Here is a 26,247-nt window from a genome sequence, read left to right on the forward strand (position 1 = left end):
CAAAAAAGGTAAATAAAAAAGCTGTCAAATGACTCTTGAACATTCAAATGGCTCAAAGAATCTTTGTGTGGTAATGTTGGCACAGCTCCTAAGTGACCAGATGGAATTTTATTAACACTCAACAGGACAAGGGCTGAGATTTTATTTCTTAACTTACTATATTTGAAACACTTGTAGAGAATGTGTCAGAAAGCTTGATATTTTTTTCCTACTACACAAAATTACACATATACCTTCCCTTAACGCAAAGATGTTGAGTGCTTCAGCGCTTGGTATTTCTGTAAGGTGGGTAAGAAAATAGAGATGAGATGTGTGGTAATTGAAATATCACAACTTTTAGTGAATTTAAAAAGGTGTTTATATATACACAATTATATATATATATATATATATATATATATATATATATACACAGTGGTCATATTAAAAACAGAATTTAGAAACAGGCTTTTTAATAAACAGACTTAAAGATGGTATTTTTATAAGAGAGAACAGAAAATATCTAAATATTGAAATAACCTTGATTTCCGACAACAACCACCACTGACAGTAGTGATGTCAGATTTCCTTGTAAGGACTCTGGAGAACATAAAAACCATGTGAATTTATGTGAATCCTTTTCTGGCATCATCAGGGGTTTATTGTCAGAAAGACATATCTGAAAGCTGAACATCCCCATTGTCTCTGGTAAATTGCAGGATGACTTTGAAACGAGACAGTAAGAAGCGAAGAAACACAATCTGTACCACACTGTGGACTCAGTGTTTGCCCTGTGACTTCCAAGTCCTTCCTTTCCATATTCGAGGTATTCAGGGAATTCCGGATAGCTGGAAATGTGCTGTGTTACTCATTCATATTTCATGACATCGGACTTACCCGAGGCTTCACCAAGAACACTGGTGTGACGTACAATTGGAGTTAGTACTAATTTTAAGCCTGGGTATCTTATTCGGGCAAAATTCTCATTGTTGCTGGTGAAAGATGAGCCTGAGGGCTTTGTACAGATTCACATCCCATCTTTATTCAGTAACTCAAACTGATAGCCTAAGTATAGTTTTGACAGATATTGCACTGTGGACCTATACTGTATAATTTATATGTACTTACTTGCGTAGTGTGGGCCAAAGACCAGATCCACACCTTGTTCAAGTCAATGAGAGTTTTTCTCAGCTTCTACCTCAGTACCATTGCCAGTCCTGGAACTTTGTATCTTCAGCCTTGTATTGCCTGATTTTAGTTAATTCATTTATTTCTTTTATTTTTACTAAAGCCTGTTTATACCTTTCATGTAGGAGAAGATGATAGCTCCAGTATTGTTACAAGAGGAACAAGTCATTTTAACTTGTTTCTTGAAAAAGCCAACAGTAGATTCACCTTGTTATATAGATTAGGAATGTCTACTTCAAATCTAAATCATTTTCCTGCATTACAGAATCCTGTAAATGTCCATTTGGACTAACTTCTGTTATTACATATGTGTTATTTTGTTGCTTAACGAGCCATATTTCATAGAGACTTGGAAAAAGTATAGAGAATTGGTAGCCCTATTAAATTACGCAAGGAAAAAAAAACTCAGTGTTTAATATTGTAATATCTATCTATTAAATCTGTATTTGTTCTAATATAGTAAGGGAAGTAATTTAAAGGAAAATTCAAAAACATTTTAGGAAAGCGTTTTACTTGTTTGTGTAAGGTCTGGATTAGCATTTGCTATCTGTAGTCACTTGAATCGCATTAGGATCAAGACTTTCAAAGTAGGTATGGTTGGAAAAGGTTCTATGCGGTAGCATCGGCAAAGATCATCCCACAGAAAAGCTCAAGCTGAAAGAGCTAACAGGTTTAAATGTGCTGTTTCTAGAGTGTGCTATTTCTGTACATGAATTTTCTTCTGTTTGTTTTCCATCACCTCTTTTCTGTTCTTGCTGTCTTGACTTGACAAAGTGTCTCCTGCTTGCTAGATTAAAATGCCTCAGGCAGAAACATCTGGAGGGGCAGAAGAGGAAGGGAGAGAAAGGAAACAGAAGAACATAATAAATCAGTGAACACAAATGGAGAAGAGAGCCAGTGAAGAGATGCAAGCCCTGCTAGTTGTATGTGTGTGTAAATGCGTGCAAACACCCATAGCTTTGCTTTTCTATAGGGAACGATAACACTGATTATTGTTAAGGTTACCCCTTTATTTACAAGATCCTGTTTCAGTCATTTACTGACTCTTCAGGAAGAGCTATATTCTGTGCCAAGTGTTTGCTTCAGGCTGTCCATTTTCATTTACCTGGTGGGGTTTTGTTTTAGCATTAGCAAGAAACAGGTTTGGACTATCGTCTGAACTATCAGTAGTCATTTAAGAGCCTATTTTGGTCCTGTTGTTTTTCCTCACAAAACTGTTTTCATTCTGTGCATAGGATGGGCATTGATCCAGGATAATCTGGTGACAGAGACCTGTTGCCTCAAGGACCCTGCCTCTGATTTTCAGTACTTGGAAGCCATGGCAGAAATTAAGGAGGGGTGGGCATGTGTAGAGAAGAGTTGGTCAGACAGTTAATAGTTGAATGTTCCCACAAAGACCTGGATCCTCCTCTCCCCACTGACACACGGTTTCTATAGGAAAATATGGTAGGCAGTTTTTTATTCATAAACCAAATATATCCCTGGTAATCTCTTATCATATCTCATGCTTTCTTGATACCTACCCATGGTTTGTTGCAGTCTGCTTTGTGAAATTGCTAAGGATAATTCATAACTGCATCTGAAGACCCCAAAGGAATCTAGAATCTCTGGAACCTGAAAATCAGGAGCTCTCTCATGTTGGAACCCCCAAATTCCCATACAAATACTTTTGACCTTAAATCTTCCAAGTTTCAGTTCTCTCTTTCACTCACATAGTATATTGGTTCCATCTTACCTTATAAATACCCTGTGAAAACAAGCACATTCATATCTTTGAAACACTATGACATAAAGTAATGATACTAACTTTATAATTACCAATGAGAAAGGAAGTAATCCTTCAGAACATGATTTTTTAATAGTATCTGGTAAATAAGACTAGAACCACATGTCAAGAAGGAGGATAAGGAAAGACATTAAGTAGCTGTTCTTTGACAGAACATTTGTCCTGAAAGAGATAAGGGTCCTTTGGACAAAACAATATTAATCATGTGTATATCTTGGCATGCACTGTACTGTATGGCAAATATTTTATACAGTCAAATATGTGTAGGTTGGTTGAATTCTGGAACTTTCTATGCTTTTAATACCTGACTGTGCAACCTAATATCGCTCTAACAATTTTTTGTTTGGAGTACTGTATGTATATACTATGTGTGTGTGTGTTTATACGTACCTATCTCTAAGATAATGGAATTATGGAGACCTTATAATATGGAATATGGAATACACGCAACTTTTGCACAGATACATATTTTACTTGTTTAGGGAATACATTTGTTTAAATCTAACTAGCTTAGGGGAACCATGACAAGTATGTGCGTAACTGTGGGAAAAAAATGGAACTTGAAAAAACTGAATGATGAGCAAAATACTAAAGAAAACAATGAGATTGTCTTAAAAAGTCATTATTTTGTAAAGGATAAGCCTTTGGGTTGTTTCTGTTAACTCCTGTAATAGCTAGTTTATATTTTCAAGTTTGTTTGTTTGTATATTGAGGTATTTGAGACTCCCTGCGAGCTGTGTCTTTGGAGAAATACCAGCTAGTACATGATAATATCGTGACAGTTGACAGCCTGGGAATTGCATAATTTTAACTGTGATTGGGATCTGGTGTGAGAGGCTACCAAACCAAACACTTCATTCCCGTAGTTTGGGCTAAATTCATATACACCATGATGCACAGGCTATTTATCTCCTGCATTAGCTATATTCTTAGGATATAAAAAGTTGAGTCTTAACAGGACTCACTATTTGAAGGCTTAGATTGTGATATACATTTTATAATTTTCTTTTGGTTTTACATCTATCTATACCTAAGCTGTTATGGCTGATGATGGTGTGATCTCCTCACCAGGGAGCAGCAAAGGGCAACAAAGATGCTGAAGGGAGTGGAGCATCTCCCATGTGAGGAAAGGCTGAGGGAGCTGGGGCTCTGGAGCTGGAGAAGAGGAGACTGAGGGGTGACCTCATTAATGTTTACAGATATATAAAGGGTGAGTGTCAGGAGGATGGAGCCAGGCTCTTCTCGGTGACAACCAATGATAGGACAAGGGGTAATGGGTTCAAACTGGAACACAAAAGGTTCCACTTAAATTTGAGAAGAAACTTCTTCTCAGTGAGGGTGGCAGAGCCTGGCCCAGGCTGCCCAGGGGGTTGTGGAGTCTCCTTCTCTGCAGACATTCAAACCCACCTGGACACCTTCCTGTGTAACCTCATCTGGGTGTTCCTGCTCCATGGGGGGATTGCACTGGATGAGCTTTCCAGGTCCCTTCCAACCCCTGACATTCTGGGATTCTGTGAGATGAGTTGGTACTTGTTTCATGCGAATACAGTAGGAAGGTTAGAAAAATTGCTATTTCTGTACTACATTACCTGCACAGATTTCCTTGGAAGAGGTTTAGACACTACACATAACCTAAGGATGCAGAAAAGAACTACACCAACTCACAAGATGCTAAAGTTAGGCTTTTGACTATCTTGCAGCTTTTTTTTCTGCGTTATTGCTGACATTAAATGAAATATCAAAGGACATTTCTGGTTTGTAAGGACACGGGGCAGGTGCCTTGCCCTGTATTAGCTTTTTTCCCCCAGATGGGAAAATTGCTACAAGAAACTTTGATTTTCCTCTGTATTCAAAATTCTGATGCTGCTTTCCAAAAATGCAGATAGCTGAGTGATAATCTGGAGGGAGAAATCACTTTAGAAAGTTTTTTAAAGACAAGGTTTAAATGCAAGGGAAAAGGGTAAAATCTATTCAGTAGGGCGAATCTGAAGAAACCAACTGATGTGCATGGATTTATGCAATTAATATACTCATAAAAAGAGCCATATGAACATGTGAGAATTAAACCAGAGGACACAGAGGAAAATTATAAGTTACTTAGGGTAGAGACAATAAGATATTTTTATTACATTCAACACCCAAATGATTTTTCCCTGAAATTTGCCTGATCTTGCTACAGCACATCACATCACTTAGGATAAAACAGGCCTCTTACCTTCTTTATTATCAGTTTTATGATGGAGCGTTGAATAAAGCCAGTGAAGTGGTTTGATTTTGATTGCAGGAGATGTTGTGTTTTTCTTGCTTACTAAGGATCCGGTGAGAATTTAAAAGGCTTCTGTCTATCAGAAGTCCCAATTAATATTTTCTGTTGTGCTCTGCATGTCTCCTGGGTTTTCGTAATGTGGCTCAGTGAATATCAGGTACCTGAAGAAAAGAAACTATATGAAAATAAAATGTGTAGTTATCTGTCAGATACATGTAAACCTTTACAAATTGGTAGCCGTCTTGCATGTGATTTTATCTACTTCTCTAGTAATACAGTACCAGAAAAAGTCTTTCCATAAACTGAGAACTACATGTCATCATCTTTAGTTGAAATAATTATGATGCTTTTTCTATCATTAGCTGATTTTTAGGTTCAATTCATCCAGTACAGATTCTCTTTATCAAACAATGTATTTCTTTTCTATTTTTGAAAAAGATCTATTTAATCCTTCTTTTAGGACCTGCTTTAAGCCAGACCTTTTAGGGCTTTTTGTGAATCAGTGAAAGTTGTTACATCGATTTAACTAAACTTTGATCAGTTCCCTTGAACCTCAAGATAATTCCAGACCTCCAGTGGTTACTTATGAAATATAAAGATACCTAAATCTCTACCACATTGTTCTAAAGAGACAAAAATCTTTCAAGGTTCTTCAAAATCTTCTGAAATGTCATTATTTTAGTCCAGCCTTTGCAGCTCAGGTTTTAAGTAATAGGGAAAGGATCATTAGCATGCAGAAACCAATTACAACATCTACAGATTAACCTACCTTGCAATAGTGTAAATATGTTTGTATTAATATGTATTGTTTGTCTGTGACTACACTAAAAATGATACACAAAAATTATTTTCAAAGATTTCCAGTTCCCCCCAAGGTAAAAAACAAAATCAAATTGGACACAAACAAACCACCAGATCAAAACAGAAAACAAGGGAAAATCATTTTAGCTAATATCTTTTTATCTTTAAGGTTGATCTTTTTAATTCTACTTATGGACATGTTCTTGAGGGAGTTCAGAAGTAGTAATAACCAAAGAAATAAAGCCCCCCCCACCCCCAAATTACCACCAAAGCCAACCAAAACCCCACACCATTCTTTCTGCTTAAAATTAACCAGAATTCTACAGCAAAATGAATATTTGGCATTGGCAAGAGATTTCAAGCCAACTGAATGCTGGCTGGTGCTGCTTTGTTTGGGTTTCTATCCTGATTTTAAATACAAACTAAGTAGTTGTTAGCGTGTATAGAGTGATCTGATAATTACCAACAATAATGAGGTGGCTTACTGCTCAGGTGGCAATGAGTCACAGTGCATCAGTATTTTCAGGTAGCAAAAATGAAGCTACATGAGAGATCGAGGTGTCAAAAGAACAGATGCTGAAGCAAATGGGTAAGCGAAAGAGTAACAAGTGTCTAAGAGCAGATGGTATAGATCTAAGATTCAAAAAGTGTTTAAGAATGAAGAAGCTGAACAGTGGACAGAAATAGGCACTTTCTTTAAAATTAGTTACTATGCTAGAAAAGTAGAGCAAATGCACCTAAGTTAAAAACAGGTTGCAGTAGAAGCCCTGAAGTTAATGATCTATCAAGTATTTCTGTAGAACTAGTAAAATCAGCTGGGAAAAAAAAAAAAAAGTTAACCCACCTCAATGACCATGGTAAGACAGAAACAAACAAGCAGGATTTCTGTTAAAAACAAACCAAACAAACCAACGTCTGGATGCGTGGATTTAAGTGTTAATGTGGTTTGGGGCCAGGATCAGCCTCAGGACCTGTTCAGCACCAAAGATGCAGTTGTTAACACAGGAATTACCTCACTGGCTGTGGAGGAACCACAGAACCCCAAATCTTTTCCAGCTTGCTGGGCAGGGGCAGGAGCTGGGCCAGTGCAGGGTGATGTTCTCCCAGCTTCCAGTTATCTGACATTTAGGAACTTCCAAATCCAGATATTTTATGCATATCATGGTATTACTAGCCATGCATGGACTTTAGTCTCCTCATATTTTTTTTTCCTAATTGAATAAATTAATCTCTTTATAGTTTCAGCTTCTTAACAGTTCCACAGTTTAATTCCATGTGAAATATATAATATATAATATACATAGATAATACATTGTTCTCTTTAAGTTTGTTGCTTGATAATTTTGATATTCTAGTTGTTTTGTTAGGAGAAACAGTAAATATTAGCTTTCTTTTCATTACTTTAGTCCTATTCTTGATGTCGAACACTTAGATAATTTTTTACCCTGTCATCTTTTTTTCAGACTAGTCCTTGCCTATTTAATATCTTGAGGAACAGTTGTTCCTTACCTTTGCTCAGCCTTATCTGTGCCTTTTTAGTTCTGCAGCATGAGGTTCCTAGAGTTGTATGCAACGTTAACAATGTGAGTGCGTAGCAATAATCTAAATAACAAAATAGTTTTCTATTTCGTGTTGATCTTTGGGTTGTCACAGACCATTTGGCCTGGTCTGTCCTGACCAGGTCTCCTCGTTGTGCACTGTTACTTCTGTTACTTTCTGTTGTTTTTAGGAGACAATAGCCAGCCAAGTTTCTCCTGGTGTTACCTATTAAAAAAGAATTCTTTATTGCTGACCTCTGACAGTGTATATCTACCACCTGATCAGATGATAAGTTTCAAAATGTCCTTGCTGGGCTAAGAACAGAGAGTTGTTTTTATGACAGATTTGGGTGGTTTGACAGAAAACACTTCAGGGCAGCTGCTGCAAGAAAAGAGGGAAGGGAGTATATTTTGGCAATGGCCTAAGCATGAGGACGAAGTTCTTCTGTCCTCAACAAAGATGCTGAAGGAGGTGGAGCATCTCCCTTATGAGGAAAAGCTGAGGGAGCTGGGGCTCTTGAGCTTGGAGAAGAGGAGACTGAGGGGTGACCTCATTAATGTTTACAAATATCTAAAGGGTGAGTGTCAGGAGGATGAAGCCAGGCTCTTCTCGGTGACAACCAATGATAGGACAAGGGGTAATGGGTTCAAACTGGAACACAAAAGGTTCCACTTAAATTTGAGAAGGAACTTCTTCTCAGTGAGGGTGGCAGAGCCTGGCCCAGGCTGCCCAGGAGGTTGTGGAGTCTCCTTCTGTGCAGACATTCCAACCCGCCTGGACACCTTCCTGTGTAACCTCATCTGGGTGTTCCTGCTCCATGGGGGGATTGCACTGGATGAGCTTTCCAGGGCCCTTCCAACCCCTGACATTCTGTGATTCTGTGAAATTGTGTGTATTCTGTGTATTTTTCATGTCTAGGTAGATAAACTGTTGTATGGGACTAGGTATTCCCTAACAAGGTATCCAAGGGGAAACATCTTAGCTTTTCCTTATGTAGATTGAAGATCCTGTGCATTCCTACCAGCCTATTTGATGTCCTGGAAACTAATGGGAGACCCATAAAATGGCATCATCCCTTCTGCTCATTTTGGTGTTTTACTGTTTCCCGAGAGGCAGCAACATAGACGCAAAAGGCTCTAAGGTGAATACAACCACCATCCCTGTAACACCAGAACTGCTTGAACTCCTTATCTGATCAGCCTGTTTCAGTACATCCCATTGCAATATCTATCAATTTTGAATTCCTTATCTGATAAGTTGCATGTATAATGTAATAGTCTCCGTAATAACAACAGTATACTAGGTGTCAATCAAAGATATGGGAAATGTTAATATGTTCAAAGTATTATTTTTTAAAGAAAATGCCTATACTGGACAGAAAGATCACAAAATATATAAGAATAAATTATATGTTAGAATAAACTTTCCAGACAAAAGCTATCCATCTAAATATTCAGCTAAAACATTCCAAATGTTGTTTTTTAAAGGTCAGTCTTAGAAGATGGCTTTTTTGTACACCTTGACTTTTTCTGGGGTTTGAAGATGCGGTGAACTCAAGGCGAAATTAGCAAGTTGATTCTTGTCCACAGAAACAACATCCCTAGATATGCTTTTGGGTACTGTGTAAAACTTTTTGCAGCCTGGTCAGCATTGCAGTGGCCCTGACCCTAAGCAAGGTTGATAACTACCGAGTTCTAATGAGATGAAAGAACAGTTCTGTATAAAAAACAAATTAGGGATTGAAAATAGGAATAAATCACAGAAAAGCTTTCAGAAAAAAAGGTACGGTGAAATGAAATTGAATGTTTAAGCATTCACTTACGCTAGTTTCTGACTATTTTTCTCTGTAAAAATGCCGCACAAGAGATGATAAGGGAAATTTGCAAGAGATGGTAGTAATGCGGTGCCACCAAAAGCAACACAAGCTATTGTAGTGTTTAAATCACCACATTTTGGTGAGTGTTTGTGCAGGAGCAGTTATCAGGAGAAACCAAAATGCAACAGTAGGTGGAATGGGTGAGGCAGCTCTGACAATTCCTGATTTATCAGTTTGTGTCATTAGGATATATGGGATTCGGTTCTGTGGCATTCAGGGCTTTTTGTCCAGATAAGAGAACTAATTCTTCTGAAAGCAATCCGGTAAGCCAGGTCTAAGTATGATCGACTCTCTGTGCCTGGGGTCATCAACAAAATAGTTCATACTTCTGTTAAACTTGTGATTCGATGCCTTATGAACTAATTACCTGATACCAGATTGCTGAGCAGTTGTGCCTTAGGGAATGTTACTAGCCTTATTTTTACCTTTACCATCCTGATCTTGCCCCCTTTGATCTTTCTTTGTGTGAACTTGCATATGACCTTGCATATTGACAAAATCTACTTATTCACATTTCCTTGACACTCAACATTCCTTGTATTGTTTATATCCCGTGCGTTTTTATCTCTGAGAATCTGATCAGCCTATGCAGTAACAAGCCTACTGGAAACAGCTTCTATAGAAAGAGAAAAAGAGACAGAAAGATAAGCAGGAGATGATCACAAGAAAACAACGGGGTTTTTGTACATGGAAGACAAGCATCTGCAGTTTCTTCCCTAAATGACAGTTCAGGGCAGCTGTGAAGCTGCAGAAGTCAGGACGCCTCGTGTGATTTTATGGTGAAAGGCTGCTGGAACACTACAGCCCTTCCTTTCCATCCCTGTCTGTGTCATCTCAGACTGTAGTGGTTTGTTCTTTTCAGAGCAGCAAAAGAAAACAAACAACAACAAACCCTCTGAACCTGTTTAAGATGCATTTGCGTATATCCAAGATCCTCAGGTTTCAGAAGTAAATGTATCTTTCAGGCTGTTGACCCTATTTAGAACAGAGACCGACTTTGACAGAAAGAATCAAAGTGGGCAAATAAAGTCTTTCCTGAAGGACTGTTTTTCCTCTGTGTTTCCACAGTATTCCTACGTATGTCTTCTTCATTTGCACAGAAGGAGTAAGTCTCAAGCTGCAATAATTTTAGAGTTGTAGGCTTGTTAGAAAATCGAGGATTATTGTAATTATTTTAGAAACACGTTATGCATATGGTTTAAATTTCTTATAGGATCCAATCTTATCTAGTGAAGTGGCAAACTGGGATACATTGTAAAATGCCGTATGAAATTATGTTAAAAGTATCATGGCACACCATTAGTTGTGTGTCTAGAATTGAAGTTAAATGCCCATGTATGTCTGTGGCATGGACATGAAAAATTGAGCTGTTTGTCTTAGGGAATGAAATATTTGGATAGTTACATTTTAAAGATTTCCACAAACTGTATCATTCTGTATATTGCATGTAACTGTATAGTATTTAAATAGTGGGCTTTCCACAGAAAAATTAACATGGAATTGAGCAGAAAGGGGAGGTAGGAAAAAAGCCTAGGGAGACCTTGCTAAGTCTATTGCAGGTTCTGATGTTGCATGGAGTAGAAGAAATTACAACTATTTGAGGTAAAGCACTCATCTCTTTGCACACTAAAGTGAAATAATAAGTGGGAACTGGTGATTTATTTGGCACATGCAAGACAGAAGAGGCTATAAGAGAGAAATAAGAGTCTGGATGTGCTCTCTGATAACAACAGCCTGTCTCCATAACCTGCAAAATGTGGTATGAAGGTGGATTTTTTACCTATGCATTTTCTTCCTCCCCAGATTATGGAAACCCCTATTTTATATATAGATTTAGTCCTCTCAATATAAATGCTTGCCACAGCTTCAAAGCTAAGTGTGTGAGTATACAGGAGAATGAGATGCCTGTAGAATGGAAGAGAGTTAGTGCTATATTAGCAGAAAAACTGAAGAGAGTAATATGAGCGGGAGGTGGGCGAGGAAAGTATAAGAGGAGGTGGGACATGGAATGTTAAATTGTTGTACTGGGACTGGTCTTTGGGTCCCCTGCACCTGTGTCTTTTGACAAATTCCAGTTATATTTCCTGAAGAATTTATTTAATCAATGAGGCTTTGCAGTGCATGTCCAGCTCTACTGTTCGCTAAGTGTCATTTAATGCATGTGCTGCAATAAGCCCGCTAGACAGTAGCATCAGTCAGTACAAGTGAATATGATAAATCTGGGGTTTTTATCTCAGTAGCTTTTTCCAGGTGGTGTCAGTTTAGCATAGAGAGGTGCTAGGGAGGCAGGTTTGAGATCTCAAGGAGCACAAACAAGTGCAGCTGCCCCAAAAGCTGCTGGCTCTGCCTTTTGGAGTCATGAAATTCTGGCTATGGTGTAGATAAGAACATGTTCCTTACTAAACAGACAAACTAACTGCCTGATAAACAGTTTCATGATCAGTTTCATACCTAAATACTGAGCACTTCAAAAATCAAGCATCTTACCCATATATGTATGGGATATCGGGCTACAAAAGTGGAGGTGGGACAAGAGCCACAGCTTCGGCTGAGGAGCAGAGCGGCTCCAAGAGGAGTGAGATTCCACCCTCTTCACAGGATTCCTGCTGTGTCTCTACAGGACGGCCAGTGCCTCCGAGACAAATAAAGGGCAATTCTTGCCATCCCTCCTGTCCTTTGCACCATCCCATATGTGGGCAAGTGAAAAGGAGGCAAAGCACAGCAGCTGCAAGGTCGCTATGCATCCGTGTGAAGCTCCAAGGCTCAGGAGGTACCATTGATGCACTGCAAAGGAACCGTACATATGGTTCTCTAGGGCTTGGGTCAAGGCTTTTTGATTAGTCACCGGGGAACAAGAGACAGCTAGACACCATTTAACAGTATTTGTTTTGAGTAACACTTTCTGCTTATTGAGAGTTGGCATGGAAACTAAATCAGCACTTGTATTTTAAGAGGATGGTCCATTCAGAGTGAGGTTCGTCAGCAGCACGCAACCCAAAGACACTCGGGCTGCAGCTGCCGACACTTATACCTTGCTCTGAATACACAGAACGCTCAAAATGTTAACAGTCATATTTACCCCAACTTTTATGGGAGGAAATTTGCATCTGTTGAGAGCTATGTGATTTGGATGTTGGGGTTTTTATTTTAAAGAGCAAAGAGTTATTTAATTATCTGAAATCCACATCAGAACTTTCGTATTTCTAGAAGATGCCTTATTGTTGTTATGGATCAAGAGTTAGCACAGTTCACATAAACAATGGTGCTTGTAACTTTGTGCTGGAAAATGGCATAATACTTAAAAGGCTATAATCTTAGCACTAGGGATCTGCAAATGTGCTGCCAAGATGGAAGCCTGCACAGCATGCAGAAAATGGCATTTTCAATTATTTTCCCTTTATTGATGAAAAAAAATCAAGATGTACTTATTTCCATCGTATTTTTTCCCACAAACAAAGATAGAAGCAAAGAAATGGCTGCTGTTTTCTGCACCAACTAGGCTGAGAAAACACTGATGGCTAAATTGCTGTTCAGTGGCATTTCATGAAGTGCCTGCCAGCATCCTGTTCTCAGATGCAGAATGATAAATGTATGTTTAAACTTGACAAATTGAATTTCACCTATAACCTTTGATCCTGTTTTTTTGTATCCTCAGGATACAGACCATACATGCCCGTTTCGTTGATACAGGATCTTGTTTATTTTACAGTAACTATCTACGTTCAAGGCTATAATGCTGTTAGCAAATTGACGAGGACACTGATTTCTCTTTTCTTTGTGTTTCCCAAGCAGATAATCTAAGTGATGCCCTGAAAAAGCTGAAGATAACGACAAGTGACAGCACAGCAGATAGCTTGGAGGGCTGCTTGGACTGTCTGCTTCAGGCTCTGGCACAAAACAGTAAGTTGTACGGACCTCTAAAATTTTAAATCATATAATGAGATCAGTGAATTGAAATGGGTATAGTAAAATGTGACAGAAGGACTGACTCAAGCAGTAGGCTGCTGGATTGGCTGTGCTGGGTTTCATTGTTTTTAACCTAGATATCTGTAACATTCAGGTAGAACTGAATAAAGTGACAACAGATACCTGGACATTCCAGTCCTTTTTCCAATATGATGAAGTAGCACAATTACTTTTCCAGTTGATCACCAAAGAAACAAAGAACATGGATGGAGAAATAAGGCTGATAAGCTGGGGAGAGGGATATTGGAGCTGCTTGCTATTTCTTGTTAAAAGAGCATAGTTTCCTATTTGTTATGTGTATTTCCTCAAACTTCTGATCCCATATTTCTTATTTCCAGTAGTTTCAATTGGCAGAAATAGGCTGGATATCCAAAGATGTTCCAAATTTGAGATGTGGTATGACAACAAAAATGACTTAAGAATAGAACAAGACATCTTTTCCACCTAAAGCTGTAGAATGCGTGTCCCCACTCTCGGTGGCAGAAAGGTATGGGAAATGAAGATGACAGCTTATAGGTCTTTTCCAAGTTTAACTTTCTTAGCGCTTCAGATGGTGGTAGAAGAAAAACCTGTGTACAAATTCAGGTTGAAAAGCTTGTCAGGATAGATACAAGCCATGATTAGAAATTCCTCATCTGAAAAAAAGGACTTAGTTCTTTGTAAATATCAATACCCTCAAAAGTACATACTATTAATAAGTCCTGTTTCTTTCCTGTGATGGTATTCTATAAATCACAGCCTTTTGGCTTAGTTGGTGTAAAAAAGTCATGATTTTTTCACAATAGAATATAAGCACCATCCATATAGAATCAAATATGGATTAAAACAGTCTCTGCATTTAATGGTAGTGGGGCTTTAATTCTGATTATTTTGCAAGGGGATGTCAGCGAGGAAATAATAAAATATTTGGGGTGCAGATCAACCCATTTTTTTCAAGATGTGGAATCATTTTTCTTATGGGTTTATTTATAAGGTTTATCTAATACTTTAATCCAACTTCCAATTGGATTTCGTATTTCCAGTACTTTTAAGTGTAAAACTTAATTGTAAGTACTAAAAAGAGGATGGTATGAAAAATGACAAAGTACTTAGTGTAAATAACAGAGTTTACTGTTGTGCCTATGAAGGTCACGTAGCTATTTCACAAAACAAGTTTGGCAGATGCAGAATAATTTTGACTAACATAGAGCAAACTTAGCAATGGTTCCTTGCAACCAGATTACTTTCCTCCATTTCAGTCTAGGGCTTTGCTTTTCCTTCCAAAATATTTTCCATTCTAGCCTCACAGCTGCCAGATCAGACAAGCAGATTGATTATTAGGATCTTGACCTTTCTCTTTTAGGTAGTTTTCAAAAAATTATCTATAATCCCTCTACCATTTACCATGTTCTTTGCATGTAAGTCAGTAACACAGATACAAACCCACTGAGCTGCCATGTGATGTATGTCTTGACGTATTTTCAGTTGCCCAAGATTGAAGGCAACTAAGATGACTCACTGAAAATGAGATGGGTTAGAAGGGGCAGTTTCTCTAACAGCTTGCTGCTGGTTTAGGAGCCTGTATATCAATTCCCTTTCAAGTGAATTAGACACTTGGATACCTTAGTTCTCAAGATAGTCTGATGATTTGGAAAAACATCCTTCTGTTTTGAAATAAATTTGTGAGATCTGCATTTAAGAGACTTGAGAGATAATGAGGTAAATTGCATGTTGATTGATTCAACAAAAGTTATAGATTCACCTTTCTAAACAGTGCAGACTCTGAGTTGTTATTGGGCTACCAATATATTATGACTGTCCTTCCGTTGACCAAACAACCAATGAATGTCCTTTCTCATCCATCCAGTTAACATCTTAATATGGATTTTATTGATTGACTGATTTTTAGATACAGTGTGTATTATCACATATATATGATATCATATAGATATATGGGATACACACTATACCTCTGTGTGTGTATAAGATATTAGATAACAATAATTAGAAGTCAGATTGCTTATATAAAACATGTTAATTGTAACACAGAACTAATGTAAATATGATTTCCCAAATAATTATTCTGCTCTCTTTTAGTATATTCCCATGTGTATGATTATATTAATGAAGTATACGTTCTGATTATAGTTCATCATATTAGGGGTAACATTAGAAAAATGAGCCATGTAAGGAATAGAGTTTAAGATAATTTTATAGCACTGTGATTTCATTGGGAATTCATGGTGGTATCGTAAGTCACAGAACTTGAAGTTTTATTCCCTCATTAAGCCTTGAAGAGAAAAATATTTTATCTTATAAAGATAAAATTTATCTTATATTTTATCTTATAAAATATTTTATCTTATAAAATTCAGTATATTACTAATACACTAATGCAACCCAATCCCATCTCCTGTCAGCCAAAAATAGCAGTTAATCCCAGTGTTAATACAACACTGAGATTTTTAACAAAGGAAATCATCATTTCCACAACTTCAGTTTGGGTGCATTGCATGTACATATGAATGTTTGAGAGAGCATGACAGTGCTTTTAATTGCTGGCTGCCTGCATGCAGCATAGGGTTGTGGTTGCTGCGGAAACATAAATTAAATTCCTTAGTCTCAGTATAGTGGTACTTATAGTTCCATTTACTTTGCATACGATCTTTTAAATTTTCCTTATGTTAAAGCATTGCAAACTACTTTCTTCTGGTATTATCTACCATATAGAAAGGGATGGCAAAGTTATGATGAATATTGTAGTTTTTAATTTATTTTTATGTAATCTGCTGCTTTTTCTTTTGTTTTTCTTTTTGTTTTTGTTTTGTTTCTTTTGTTTTTCATACAACTCATCTTTTGATAATCCCAGGCAGGCTGTAGTGCCCTGGAACGTGCCACCTCCTCTCTGGCTTTATGAGCTATTCTGCCATTTGTCACAGCAATCAAATCAAGAATCACATGGTTTGCTGAATATAATAACTGCTGGTAAATATTTGGCAAACCAAATTCAAATGGTTTTAGCTGGTATTTGTCTAGGGAGATAGTTGTATAGCAATTTGCATCTGAGACTTGGGTCTGAAAATCCTGCACAGCTGATTTCTTTAGGAGACATGTTTTAGAGAGACAAATATTCCCATTTAGGCAGATATTTTAGTTCTGGATTCCCAGCTAACATAAGTCAGTGCAGAGTTGTATCGGAGAAAATACCGTGATGTTTCAAAGCTCTTGGGCAGCTGCTTAGCAAGCCTTGGCCATCACCTCCTGCTGCTTCAGCTTTTGGTGTTGAGATCGTGAGCTCAGTCCTCCTACCTAAAGCTTCTGTTCAGGTTTTCTCTTGAAAGTCACCAGTGGGTTTTCTGAAACGCGTTGGTTCCTGTTTGATGGATGTGTGAGCATCTGGAAGGCTTAAGAAAATGTTGCATTTCTGCCGAGACTGCAGATTTCTCACATTCCTTCATCAGCGATGAATTTCTATCCGATGCCCTGAATCTTCTCTAGGCACTTACTTTCAAAGGCTTCTGGTTTCCTGTCTTTCATGTTCTGGTGGATTTCCAGTTCTCACAACCATATGTTAACACAGAGGTTATATTTGAGTGGGAAATTCTTCATTTTATTCTGTTCTTTATAGCTGTGGCTTCCATATGTTCTTGAATTTAGGTAGTACTCATGCTCTTCCTATACTTGATGTTCCTTTTTCTGATCTTCACTGGCCATAGAAGATGGAAAAACTGCTCTACTGGAGCAGAAAAATAATGGAGAATTTAGAGATAATGTTTTGTTATGGTTAAATTCAGGGCTCAAGTGGAGAACAAAATCTGCTTCTCTGAAATTTTAAAATGTATTATTGTCTCTATTAATGCCTTTTATTTACGAAGATAAACATCACCTGAAATCACTTTCATTTTTCCCCATTGGGTGGGCATTTTAAGTTTACAATCAAGTTCACGTAAATGCTGATAATGGATTACAGAGGAAAAAAATTTTGACAGGAGCATTTTCATATAGAGAGATGGTTTTGCTGAGAAAATGAAGATAGTGCATAAAACCCTGAGGAAGGTTTTATATTCAGCTTCCAGGGAAGGCTTAGGCCTGTTTTTGCACCTGTGAGGATGGAAACCAGCTTAGTACAGGTGCAGTTTCTTCTGGGTAAAACATTCCTTTGCTACAAGACCTTCCACCACATCCCTCGGAAAGTGACATCACCAACAAAACAGACTTTTCTGATTTTTGTAGCTTTTGGCAGTTGAGCGACATCAGCAGGAAGGGGTTGCTGGGAGGAAGCAGTCAAGCCCAAATCCCACATCTTAGACCAGTGCACTCATACAAGTGAGAATTTCTAGTCTGCCCCTGATGCAAATCATCTATTGGAGCCAAATTGCATTGACAGTTAAGAACATGACAGTCCATTAAGTTTACCTGAGAATATTTCTAGTTTAATGCCTTTCTGAAAGTTGGGCATCCTGATGGATATTTTGTAACCGGGAATTTTGGCTCAAATACTGTTATAAAGCATTCCTTCTTTTTCCTGGACAAGGATGCTTGTTGCATCTTAGCTCATGAAGTTTTTGCCTTTTCCTGGCACTGAATACCCATAATCATAATCCAGAAATGTTTCATCATAAGTGCTGTATCTAATATATTATTACAGTTTACCTATTTAATTGGAACATACTAAATCAAGGTCACTGCTTTTTATTGGGCTGTCTCCCAGTAAACTGGTGTATCCTAATGATACTGAATGATAATCACTGCTGCTTAGTGGGATTATATTTTACATAAATTCCTCTTAATAGTGATTTATTTAGTTAGTGCCAGATAGTTAAATGATGTTTATCCAAGTGTTAAATTCCAAGTGTTATTCAATGCGCCAAATAAATATTAAATATGATATATTTTTTCTTCACAGAAGACATCTGTGAATAGCAGTTCCAGATAATAGAATTGCCGAATTTTTTTATATCACATTTTTGAAATGCAATACAGAAGCAAATGAAAAGGCCTGAAATAGAGAAGCAAAGGAAAGGCCTGCTTTAAAAAAAAAAAAAAAAAAAAGATTGTTTGTTTTGTTTGTGGTTTGTTTTGGTTTTGTTAGTTTTTGTTGTTGTTTGGTTGGTGGTGTTTTGGTTTCGTTGTATGATCATGTAATTGGCAATTTCAGCTCTGAAATGTCATTCCTAGTTTTGTCCCAGTTCTGTAAGACTTACAAACATGATCCTCTTTAGATTTGCTTTTCCTTCATCTGTTTTGGCAACAAAACTTTTTAAAAACATCAGTAGCTTAAAAATCCATTTTATGTAGACGTACTTTTCCAATAAGCACTGGGCAGGATTTTACAGCAGGCATTTCATCTTGCTTGAGAGCACTTTTAAGAGGTTGCTTAAAAGGAATATGAAGCATTTCCTGCATGTGTATAACGCACAGCTTTCAAATCTGATTTGATTTTTAAACTAAATCGGATTTGGCAAAAGGATTTTACATTACGGGCCTCGTATTTCCGTTACAGAGATTGAAAAACTAAAGCAGGGAGATTCTTAAAGCTTTACCCAGGGTCCTGTAGTATGTCCAGTTAGTACAAGTATCAGAGGAGGCAGATTAAAATGTCCACCCAAGCTGAATAGAAAACATGACGATAGCAGAGGATGACATCTGTACTACGATGCCAGACAATGAATGTGGCAGCTGAGGCACTAATACCAAACTCTTTCAGCAACCGTGCTACCGCATTCCCTCCTGTGGGGGTGAGTCAGCAAAGGGGAGCCAGGAAACTGCTCAGATGAATCCACCAAACTCTGTGTCAGGGCTCTGAGCTACGTCCGTGCAGTTTAGGAGCTCAGGGGTTCTGAGTTACCCAACTTTAATATGCCTTTAATATGCCCAACTTTAATAATTGGAACAGTCTTTTTGGCTAAGTTACGTTAAGCAAAAGCCTTTTGCCTTGTGCTGTCACATATCCGTGGAAGTATTGGTCTACATATTTCTTCACTGAAGGCAAAGCTGGCATGTATTTGTATTAAATTACTTCATTGGTACCTGGAAGAGGCTGTTCAAGGGGTGGGCCTTACACTGAAACTCACTTTTATTCTTTGTGTATGGCTTTTGGAGAATTTAATTGGTGGGAATCATGCAGCTAGTTGGCTGGTGAATCTGTCTCTCCATCTGTCCTTCCTTCCTTGTTAGAGCTGAGATTTTAATTACAAACATCTGTGCACTATCTCTGTTTCTTCATGAAAAATAGGAATTGAAGTTGCCCTGTTGCTGCTGGCAGAGACAGAACAGAGCGAACCCCATGATGGGAACATTTGCACAGCAGAGGGAGAATCTCCCCTCCCTGCCTTTAGGGCTCCAGTTTGAAGGACAACTGAGCAGGCACATTGTAGTTGTTGGACTTTCCCCATGTGAGGAGGCGCATGCCAAAAGGAAGTTATATTTATATACTTATTTCTATATAAAAATTATCATTAGAGGATTATTTTTTCTGTAAAATAATTCTTGATAATTGGAACAGTCTTTTTGGCTAAGCTACGTTAAGCAAAATCCTCCTTATCAGTGCTGCATTCTTTGTTGCGTGGCAGCACATCATTTGTTTCACTGAGGTTCTTTACAACCCACTTTTTGTGCTTTTGTAGTCAGACTAAAATCCTCACTTTGTGGTTTGGAAAACAGAGTAGGAGGCTGTGGAGAGTGAGACAGTGGTTCTTGAGGGAGGCCCTATATGGAGAGAGCATCAATACTTGCTCTTTGTCACATGAATGTTTGTTACTGTCGTGGCTCGCAGGATGTGTCAGTTAGGAAGATATCCCTTGCTCCCTTCATTCGCCTCCCTTCTGCCTTCTGAAAGAGCAGATGGAATGTTCCTTTCGTGAGGTACGTGGCTCATCATTATTTATTAATGTGTTCATCTTTCTCTTTCTGATGAGAGTACATGTAGGAGGGACATTATAAAGCCAAGGTAATTTTCTGCAGTAGTTTCAGGAGGTTTATAAAATGCCCTTGCAGGTAGAAATACAGACATTTTTCAAAAGAGTACATTGCAAACACAGTTGGCTTAATAAAGAGGACGCTCACGGAACAGCTCATTTACAATTCTGTGATGTGCCTCATTTCTCATGTAAAGCTCCACAACATGGAAATTATTGCAGTGCTGGCCTTCACTACTGTTAGGTTACATCTAATAGCGTAACTTAAACTCACAGGAATGGTGAACCTATATTTTCCTTCTGCGAGCAAGGGCAGAGCAGCAGTACCTCTGATAGATACGCCTTTCCCTTCCCCCTCCCTGCCTTTTCTTTCACTTGGAGGTGGACGAAATGATGCAGAGAGGAGAAAAGAGTGAAATAGAGAGGAGTGAAATTTCACAGGAAATAGAGCTGAGAGGGGAGAGAGTGTGGAATTTAATTTGAGACACTCATTGGATTGTTATTCCTGTAGTGATTTCTGCTACTTAATTAAGCAGTCTGATAGGCATGGTGCTCAGCTCTCCAGCTCTGATCTATGGCATTAAATAATTTCCTGCCTATACCCTTAATTATTCTGACCTTAGGCACTGCAAAAACCATGAAAAGCAAAGATATTGACATTTTAATCACCCAGCTATGACATTAATAAGATTTTGGCACTATGTGATCTAACATACCCTTTGTCTTGATATCTAGTGATATAAAGAGACATCTAAAGCTGCAGGTTTAACCTTAGAGGTTTTTTCCCCCAATTACGCTGCCGTGACACATCACTGTAGTATATTGTGTGCAAAAGGGCTGTTTCTAAAGCAGCATCATTACAGCCCTACAGTTTCCTTGCTTTAAGATAGAGGGCAGTGGGTGGGTTAGTGTATGCAGACTGAAAAATCAGGCTTTAAAAGCCAGCATTTGAAATCTAGACATCACATATAGCAAAAGGATTTTGAGGTGTGGCCCCCTAACATCAGATTGTTAGGTTTCCTTAGGAGACAAAGGGAACAGATTTGAAAGGGGATGCAGTTCTGCTAAAGGAGGTAAAATGGCAAGCATTAGCCAGCTATTTAACATGTGATTAACGTTGGCTATAATTTCCTTTTCCTCTGTATAGAAAGCACAGGAGGAGACTGTGCTGAAGGTTTTGCCTAGATCTTGCATGCTCCTAGGAAAACATTTGGTGTTGCTTGCTCCAAAACCAGTTCACAATACATTGAAGTAGCAATTCAAAAGACAACAACTGAACTAAGTTTTCAAAATAGGAAGCCCTGAGTGAAATGAGCATGCAGCAGATTCAAAACCTTCACAACTAACACCTCTTTGGTGCAGACACATGCAGAAGGAAGCCAGGCTGGCCTTCTCCAGCCTGTGGAGAGAGCAAATAAAGGCAAGAATTGAGGATTGCCCAAGCTGAAGCCATTAGCATTTTCTAATTGGCCATGTAGCAGGCAGCTTTATGTCTTTGTCATACTGTCATATCTATTTTGACACTGGATTAATTGGTATATTACACCAAGTGTAAACTGTCAGTGTTCTGCAGAGGAAGAGCAGGGCTTAGGTAGACTTGGAGCAGACATTCTTGAGGTGCCCCATGGCAATTTTTACACCCAAAGCAATTACTGGCAAAAAGTGGGCTGCATTAGTAACTGTCCTGCTGCATGATGCCAGAATAACGTGCTTTTCCCCTCAAAAGTTTGACATTGGTGCTCAGCCTTGGCAACAAGAATCAGCGGGATGGTTTTAATCTATGTGATCCCAGACAGCTCTTTTCCCAATTTCCGACAGGTCTGTTGCGCCCTGTGCTTTTATTGGTGCTCACTTGCTTATCTTAATAAAATAAATCAGTGCATATCTGCCACACACGACTGGCCTAGAGAAGCATTTAATTGTATTCTCCTGCTTCTTGCAGGATGTATTTTGTTCTATTTATTTAATTTATGCTTTGCACAGTAATAAGTCCCTTAAACTACAAATCATAAGAAGAAGACTGAATACTGTGTATCTCAGCAGTGTGGCAGGAGAAAATGTATTAATATCTCCTGTCCACTAATACAGGTTCACGTTTATCTACACTTTCAGTTTTGAATTCTGTACTTTTGGTTTTGAACTGAAGGAAGAAGAAGGATCTCTTCTCTAATGGACAGCTAAGATGTCTGGATCAGTCTTTAGTGCTGACGTGATTTTATCTGAATTCAACCTTTTCTTTCATCTATATATATCCATGGCAGAATATATCTACTAAGTATATTTTGTATGTCAGAACTTATAGAAGCTTCCAAATAAGCCATAAGGCCCTTTATATTATATCTTCTGAGATGGTTTCTCAGCGCATTTTAAAAATTCCAGTTAACTAGATTGCAAACGGGTTAATAATTAGCACTTATGCATGACATGTTGAAATTAATCCATCTTCAGTTTATACCTAATCTGTCTGTAATCAGATGTCATCACTGACATATTGTAGATGGGTAATCCCAGCGAAAGACCAACAAAGGGAGGAGGGGGACATGGTGAACCACAGCTCGAGAGTGCTTGCAAACCTGCCCTATCTGGCTGTGGTGCACAAAATATACATTTACTTGTTTAGGGGGAAAACAAAGAACATTGTATTGAAAAACTATTGGATTAGTTTAAGGCTCCTCTCCTTTGCTGTTCAAGAGTATATAATATCCCTCCCTTTTCTCCCAGATTTGATAGATACTATATGAAACCAAAATCTATTGATTACTGTTCTTGCTGCCTGGCCTGGCTGTCTTGATAACTCTCACACCAGAGTAACAGCACGTCTAAGAATTGCAGAAAGCGGTGCTCAGAGGCCTGTCTTTTCCACTCTGAAACATCTACATCTGTTTCTCACTGTTCTTGGCAAGCTCGAGTGATTTTAAACTTGCACTTACTATAAAGCTTTTATTTTAAGTGATGTAAGGGGGTTTGTACATGTTGTAGGGCTTAAAAGTCCCCCGTAAGATAGGGCTGTTGAACAACAGACTTGAATTCAGATGGATTTGGTTTGCAAAAGTCAATTAGAGTATCTCGCAGCCATCTTTGGAGAATGTAAGTAACTTCCATTATGAACGGCGTAAGGAGTCATGCTTTTTTCTAAAGCAATAGCTGCCATCTAATCGTATTTTATGTCACACTAATATTCACCTCAAGTATGTCGTTATTTGAAAGCATTGGCAAAGTATGCTTTAGCATCTAGTACCTTTAATTGCAGTTGAATCAATGTTAATTTTCAGTTTGTTACAGAGCTGTTGGCCTCTCTACTACAGCAGAAAGAGAAAAGTTTTGGCCCCAATCCTTGATTTCTACTACTAGAAGCTCAGTGTTATTTTTCCCTCTCCCTTCTACTGAGATTATCGTGGAGCTACTGTAGCTTACCAGAGTAACACAGAGGTATTAAAGCTCCAGTTCTGACTCCTTCACTGCATTAAGCTGTGCCCTCAGCTCCAAGGACTTCCCCCCATCATTCCTTGAACATTTCCAATAATTCATTGCTTCGGAGTACTTTTCCTTGACTTTTTTACATTGTTTTAAGATGCTGCATATCACTCCATGACCTTTAGTCCTTCTACCAGGCTCTCCAGTAGTTTGTGTATATAAGTATTTATCTGTATTTACTTATATAATACAGTTAACTTATAAAGATCAATTGATTAGGATTAGTATTAAGTATTATTATTAGTATTAAGTTCTATAAGCACATCATATAAAATAAATATGATCACTGAAATAGTAGTTGGCTTCTTAATATGGAAAAATAAGAACATTAATTACCTTTGAGCAGACTTAACTTCCGTTCTGCTTTTCTTTCTTTTCTTCCCGAAGCAAGCTGATGCATAAGTCATTTCTGTGTGATGTGTTTTTCAGATATGGAGACAAGTGAAAAAATCCAGAAAAGTGGAGTTCTTCAGGTGTTCGCGAGTCTGTTGATGCCACAATCTTCCTGCACAGCAAAAGTAGCTAACGTCATAGCAGAAGTAGCCAGAAATGGTGAGGTTTTCTACAAGAACTTTTCTGCTGGAACATCTTCAGTTTTTCACCTCACTTGTCAGTATGTTTTACTTCATTTATGTTTTCATTTTGTAGATTAGACACCTTTCATATCCCTCCCTTTCACTCTTTCTGTTTTTGTTTTGTCGAATTTTGTTTCTCCGCTTTCTAAGACAATCAAAACAGCATTTGGCTGCTGGAATTTGTTTAGTCAATACTTCCATGCTATTTAGTTTTTAAGACCATCAATAGTATAATTTATTGGGCAGAAGCAGCATGCCACTGGCTTTATGAAATGCATATAGAAAAAAATAATAATTACCTTTGCATCCTTTGTGCTTCCAGTTAACACACAATGCATGTAGTTACAACAGTAGTATGTATACACGTGGTTAAGGGTTAGTAGATTGTTTCTTTGATCTGAGATTTGTGATAACATTAGTACCATTGTGAGGCCCTTGATATCCCACCAAAACCAATTACTCCTATGTAAACAGAATTATATGTTTTAGAGTAAGAGCCCAAGATCCCAGATGAGAATCAAGGGTCCATTTTAGTATGTATTATATACATACTGTCATATAATGTAGGAGATAAACTAAAACTGTTTTTTTCTTTAGAAATAATTATCTTAAAACTCACCCAATGATACACTGACTATTTCAACATTCCCTTTCCACCTTCTTTTTGGAATCACAATACTACAGCTTCTTACTGATAACCACTGTGTGACCTCTTCCACGCAATGCACTGATTTTGTGACAATGCTATATATAGATATTCAGAAACAACATTAACAGGAAAAGATGATACATTAATACCTTGTTCGTTTTTAAGTTTTAAAATTATTTAAGTAAATAGCTAGTAAAAAATGTAACCATAGAAATGTAAAGTTAGAAATGTTTCAAAATGATAGATTCATGCATCTGTATCACATTCTTTTCTCTGTGCTTAATAAGTACATAATAAATACAATAAGAGTATTGCAGGCAACTGTATGTCCTCACAGTCAGTCCTTTTAGCTCCTACCTCAGAAGGGGGTAAGTTAGTAATAAGAGCAATGTTCACAATATCTGCACTGATTACTACGCATTGTTTCCTGCAAGATTCTCTTACAGAGCACTTAGCCAGTATCTTTCAAATCTGAATTAATACATGAAATCTCTGAATAGTTTCTAATGTATCCTTTTCCCTGCCAGCTTTTAAATTGCTGTGGTGACTCCACTTTTCAGAAAAGCTGGCATTTTACCTGATTTGTCATACAAAATAGCTGTTGTAACTGGGACCTCTGGCAGCCAAACTTAAAGCAGAGGTGTTCAGAAATTATTTAAGGTGCCCAGTGCTTTCAAGACTGAGATGAGCTGGGTGTTTCTCTTTGGAATCTAACTCTGTTGAAATAGTTGCTTATCAAGACAGCAGGGAACACCTCACTTGAATTCTGTTGTTTTCTTTGTCCTCTTACGTAAGAATAAAAGAGTTTCATTCTTGTATTGCACCTTTTTTGAACAAGCTTCAGGGCACTTTGAGAAATGTGTGTTATCAACATCCTACAGATAGTAGGCATTAAACCCAGGCAACTGCACTGATTTCCCTATGGTCACGCCATGCAGCACTTGGCAGGACGGGGAGTAGTGCCTCTGAATCTGGGCATTACTGATAAAAGAGCATCTTTTCCATCCCCAATTCTTGTTTTCCTTTCCTGTTCCCCTCATTTGGTCCTACACACACACAAACACACACATCTGGTCACATCAACTCTTCCTCCTCCCTCTGTGAGCTCATGCTAGTCTCTCCCATTTTAAATATCCAAACGCACAAAACTCCCTTTAGTCACTCTTGTCTCTCCAGCTACAGCCATTTCTCTTTCAACTGTGAGCATACTACAGGCTTGAGTGCACTTACTACACAGAGTTTCCCCACTGTG

General features: G+C 38.0%; 1 protein-coding gene and 1 long non-coding RNA gene across 7 annotated transcripts in view; one reads left to right on the forward strand and one right to left on the reverse strand.

The window, feature by feature from the left end:
• Nucleotides 1–26,247, forward strand: part of RAP1GDS1 (Rap1 GTPase-GDP dissociation stimulator 1) — an 82,206-nt gene that overhangs the window by 18,827 nt on the left and 37,132 nt on the right. For 3 of the 6 annotated variants that reach the window (XM_082051623.1, XM_082051625.1, XM_082051628.1), the window contains exons 2-3: nt 13,225–13,335; nt 24,201–24,323. In XM_082051623.1, the coding sequence (XP_081907749.1) occupies nt 13,225–13,335; nt 24,201–24,323 (234 nt within the window). Of the gene's footprint in view, nt 1–13,224; nt 13,336–24,200; nt 24,385–26,247 lie in introns of those variants that run through there. The other 3 variants (XM_082051624.1, XM_082051626.1, XM_082051627.1) reach the window with 3 other exon arrangements.
• On the reverse strand, nt 1,679–24,224 carry LOC309439272. The gene is made up of 3 exons (XR_014183953.1): nt 24,108–24,224; nt 5,169–5,380; nt 1,679–1,983 (listed from the first exon to the last, which is right to left on the reverse strand). It is a non-coding gene; the product is annotated as an uncharacterized lncRNA (long non-coding RNA).

Source organism: Streptopelia decaocto (assembly GCF_964273445.1).
Source record: "Streptopelia decaocto genome assembly, chromosome: 4".
NCBI classification, from domain to species: Eukaryota; Metazoa; Chordata; class Aves; order Columbiformes; family Columbidae; genus Streptopelia; species Streptopelia decaocto.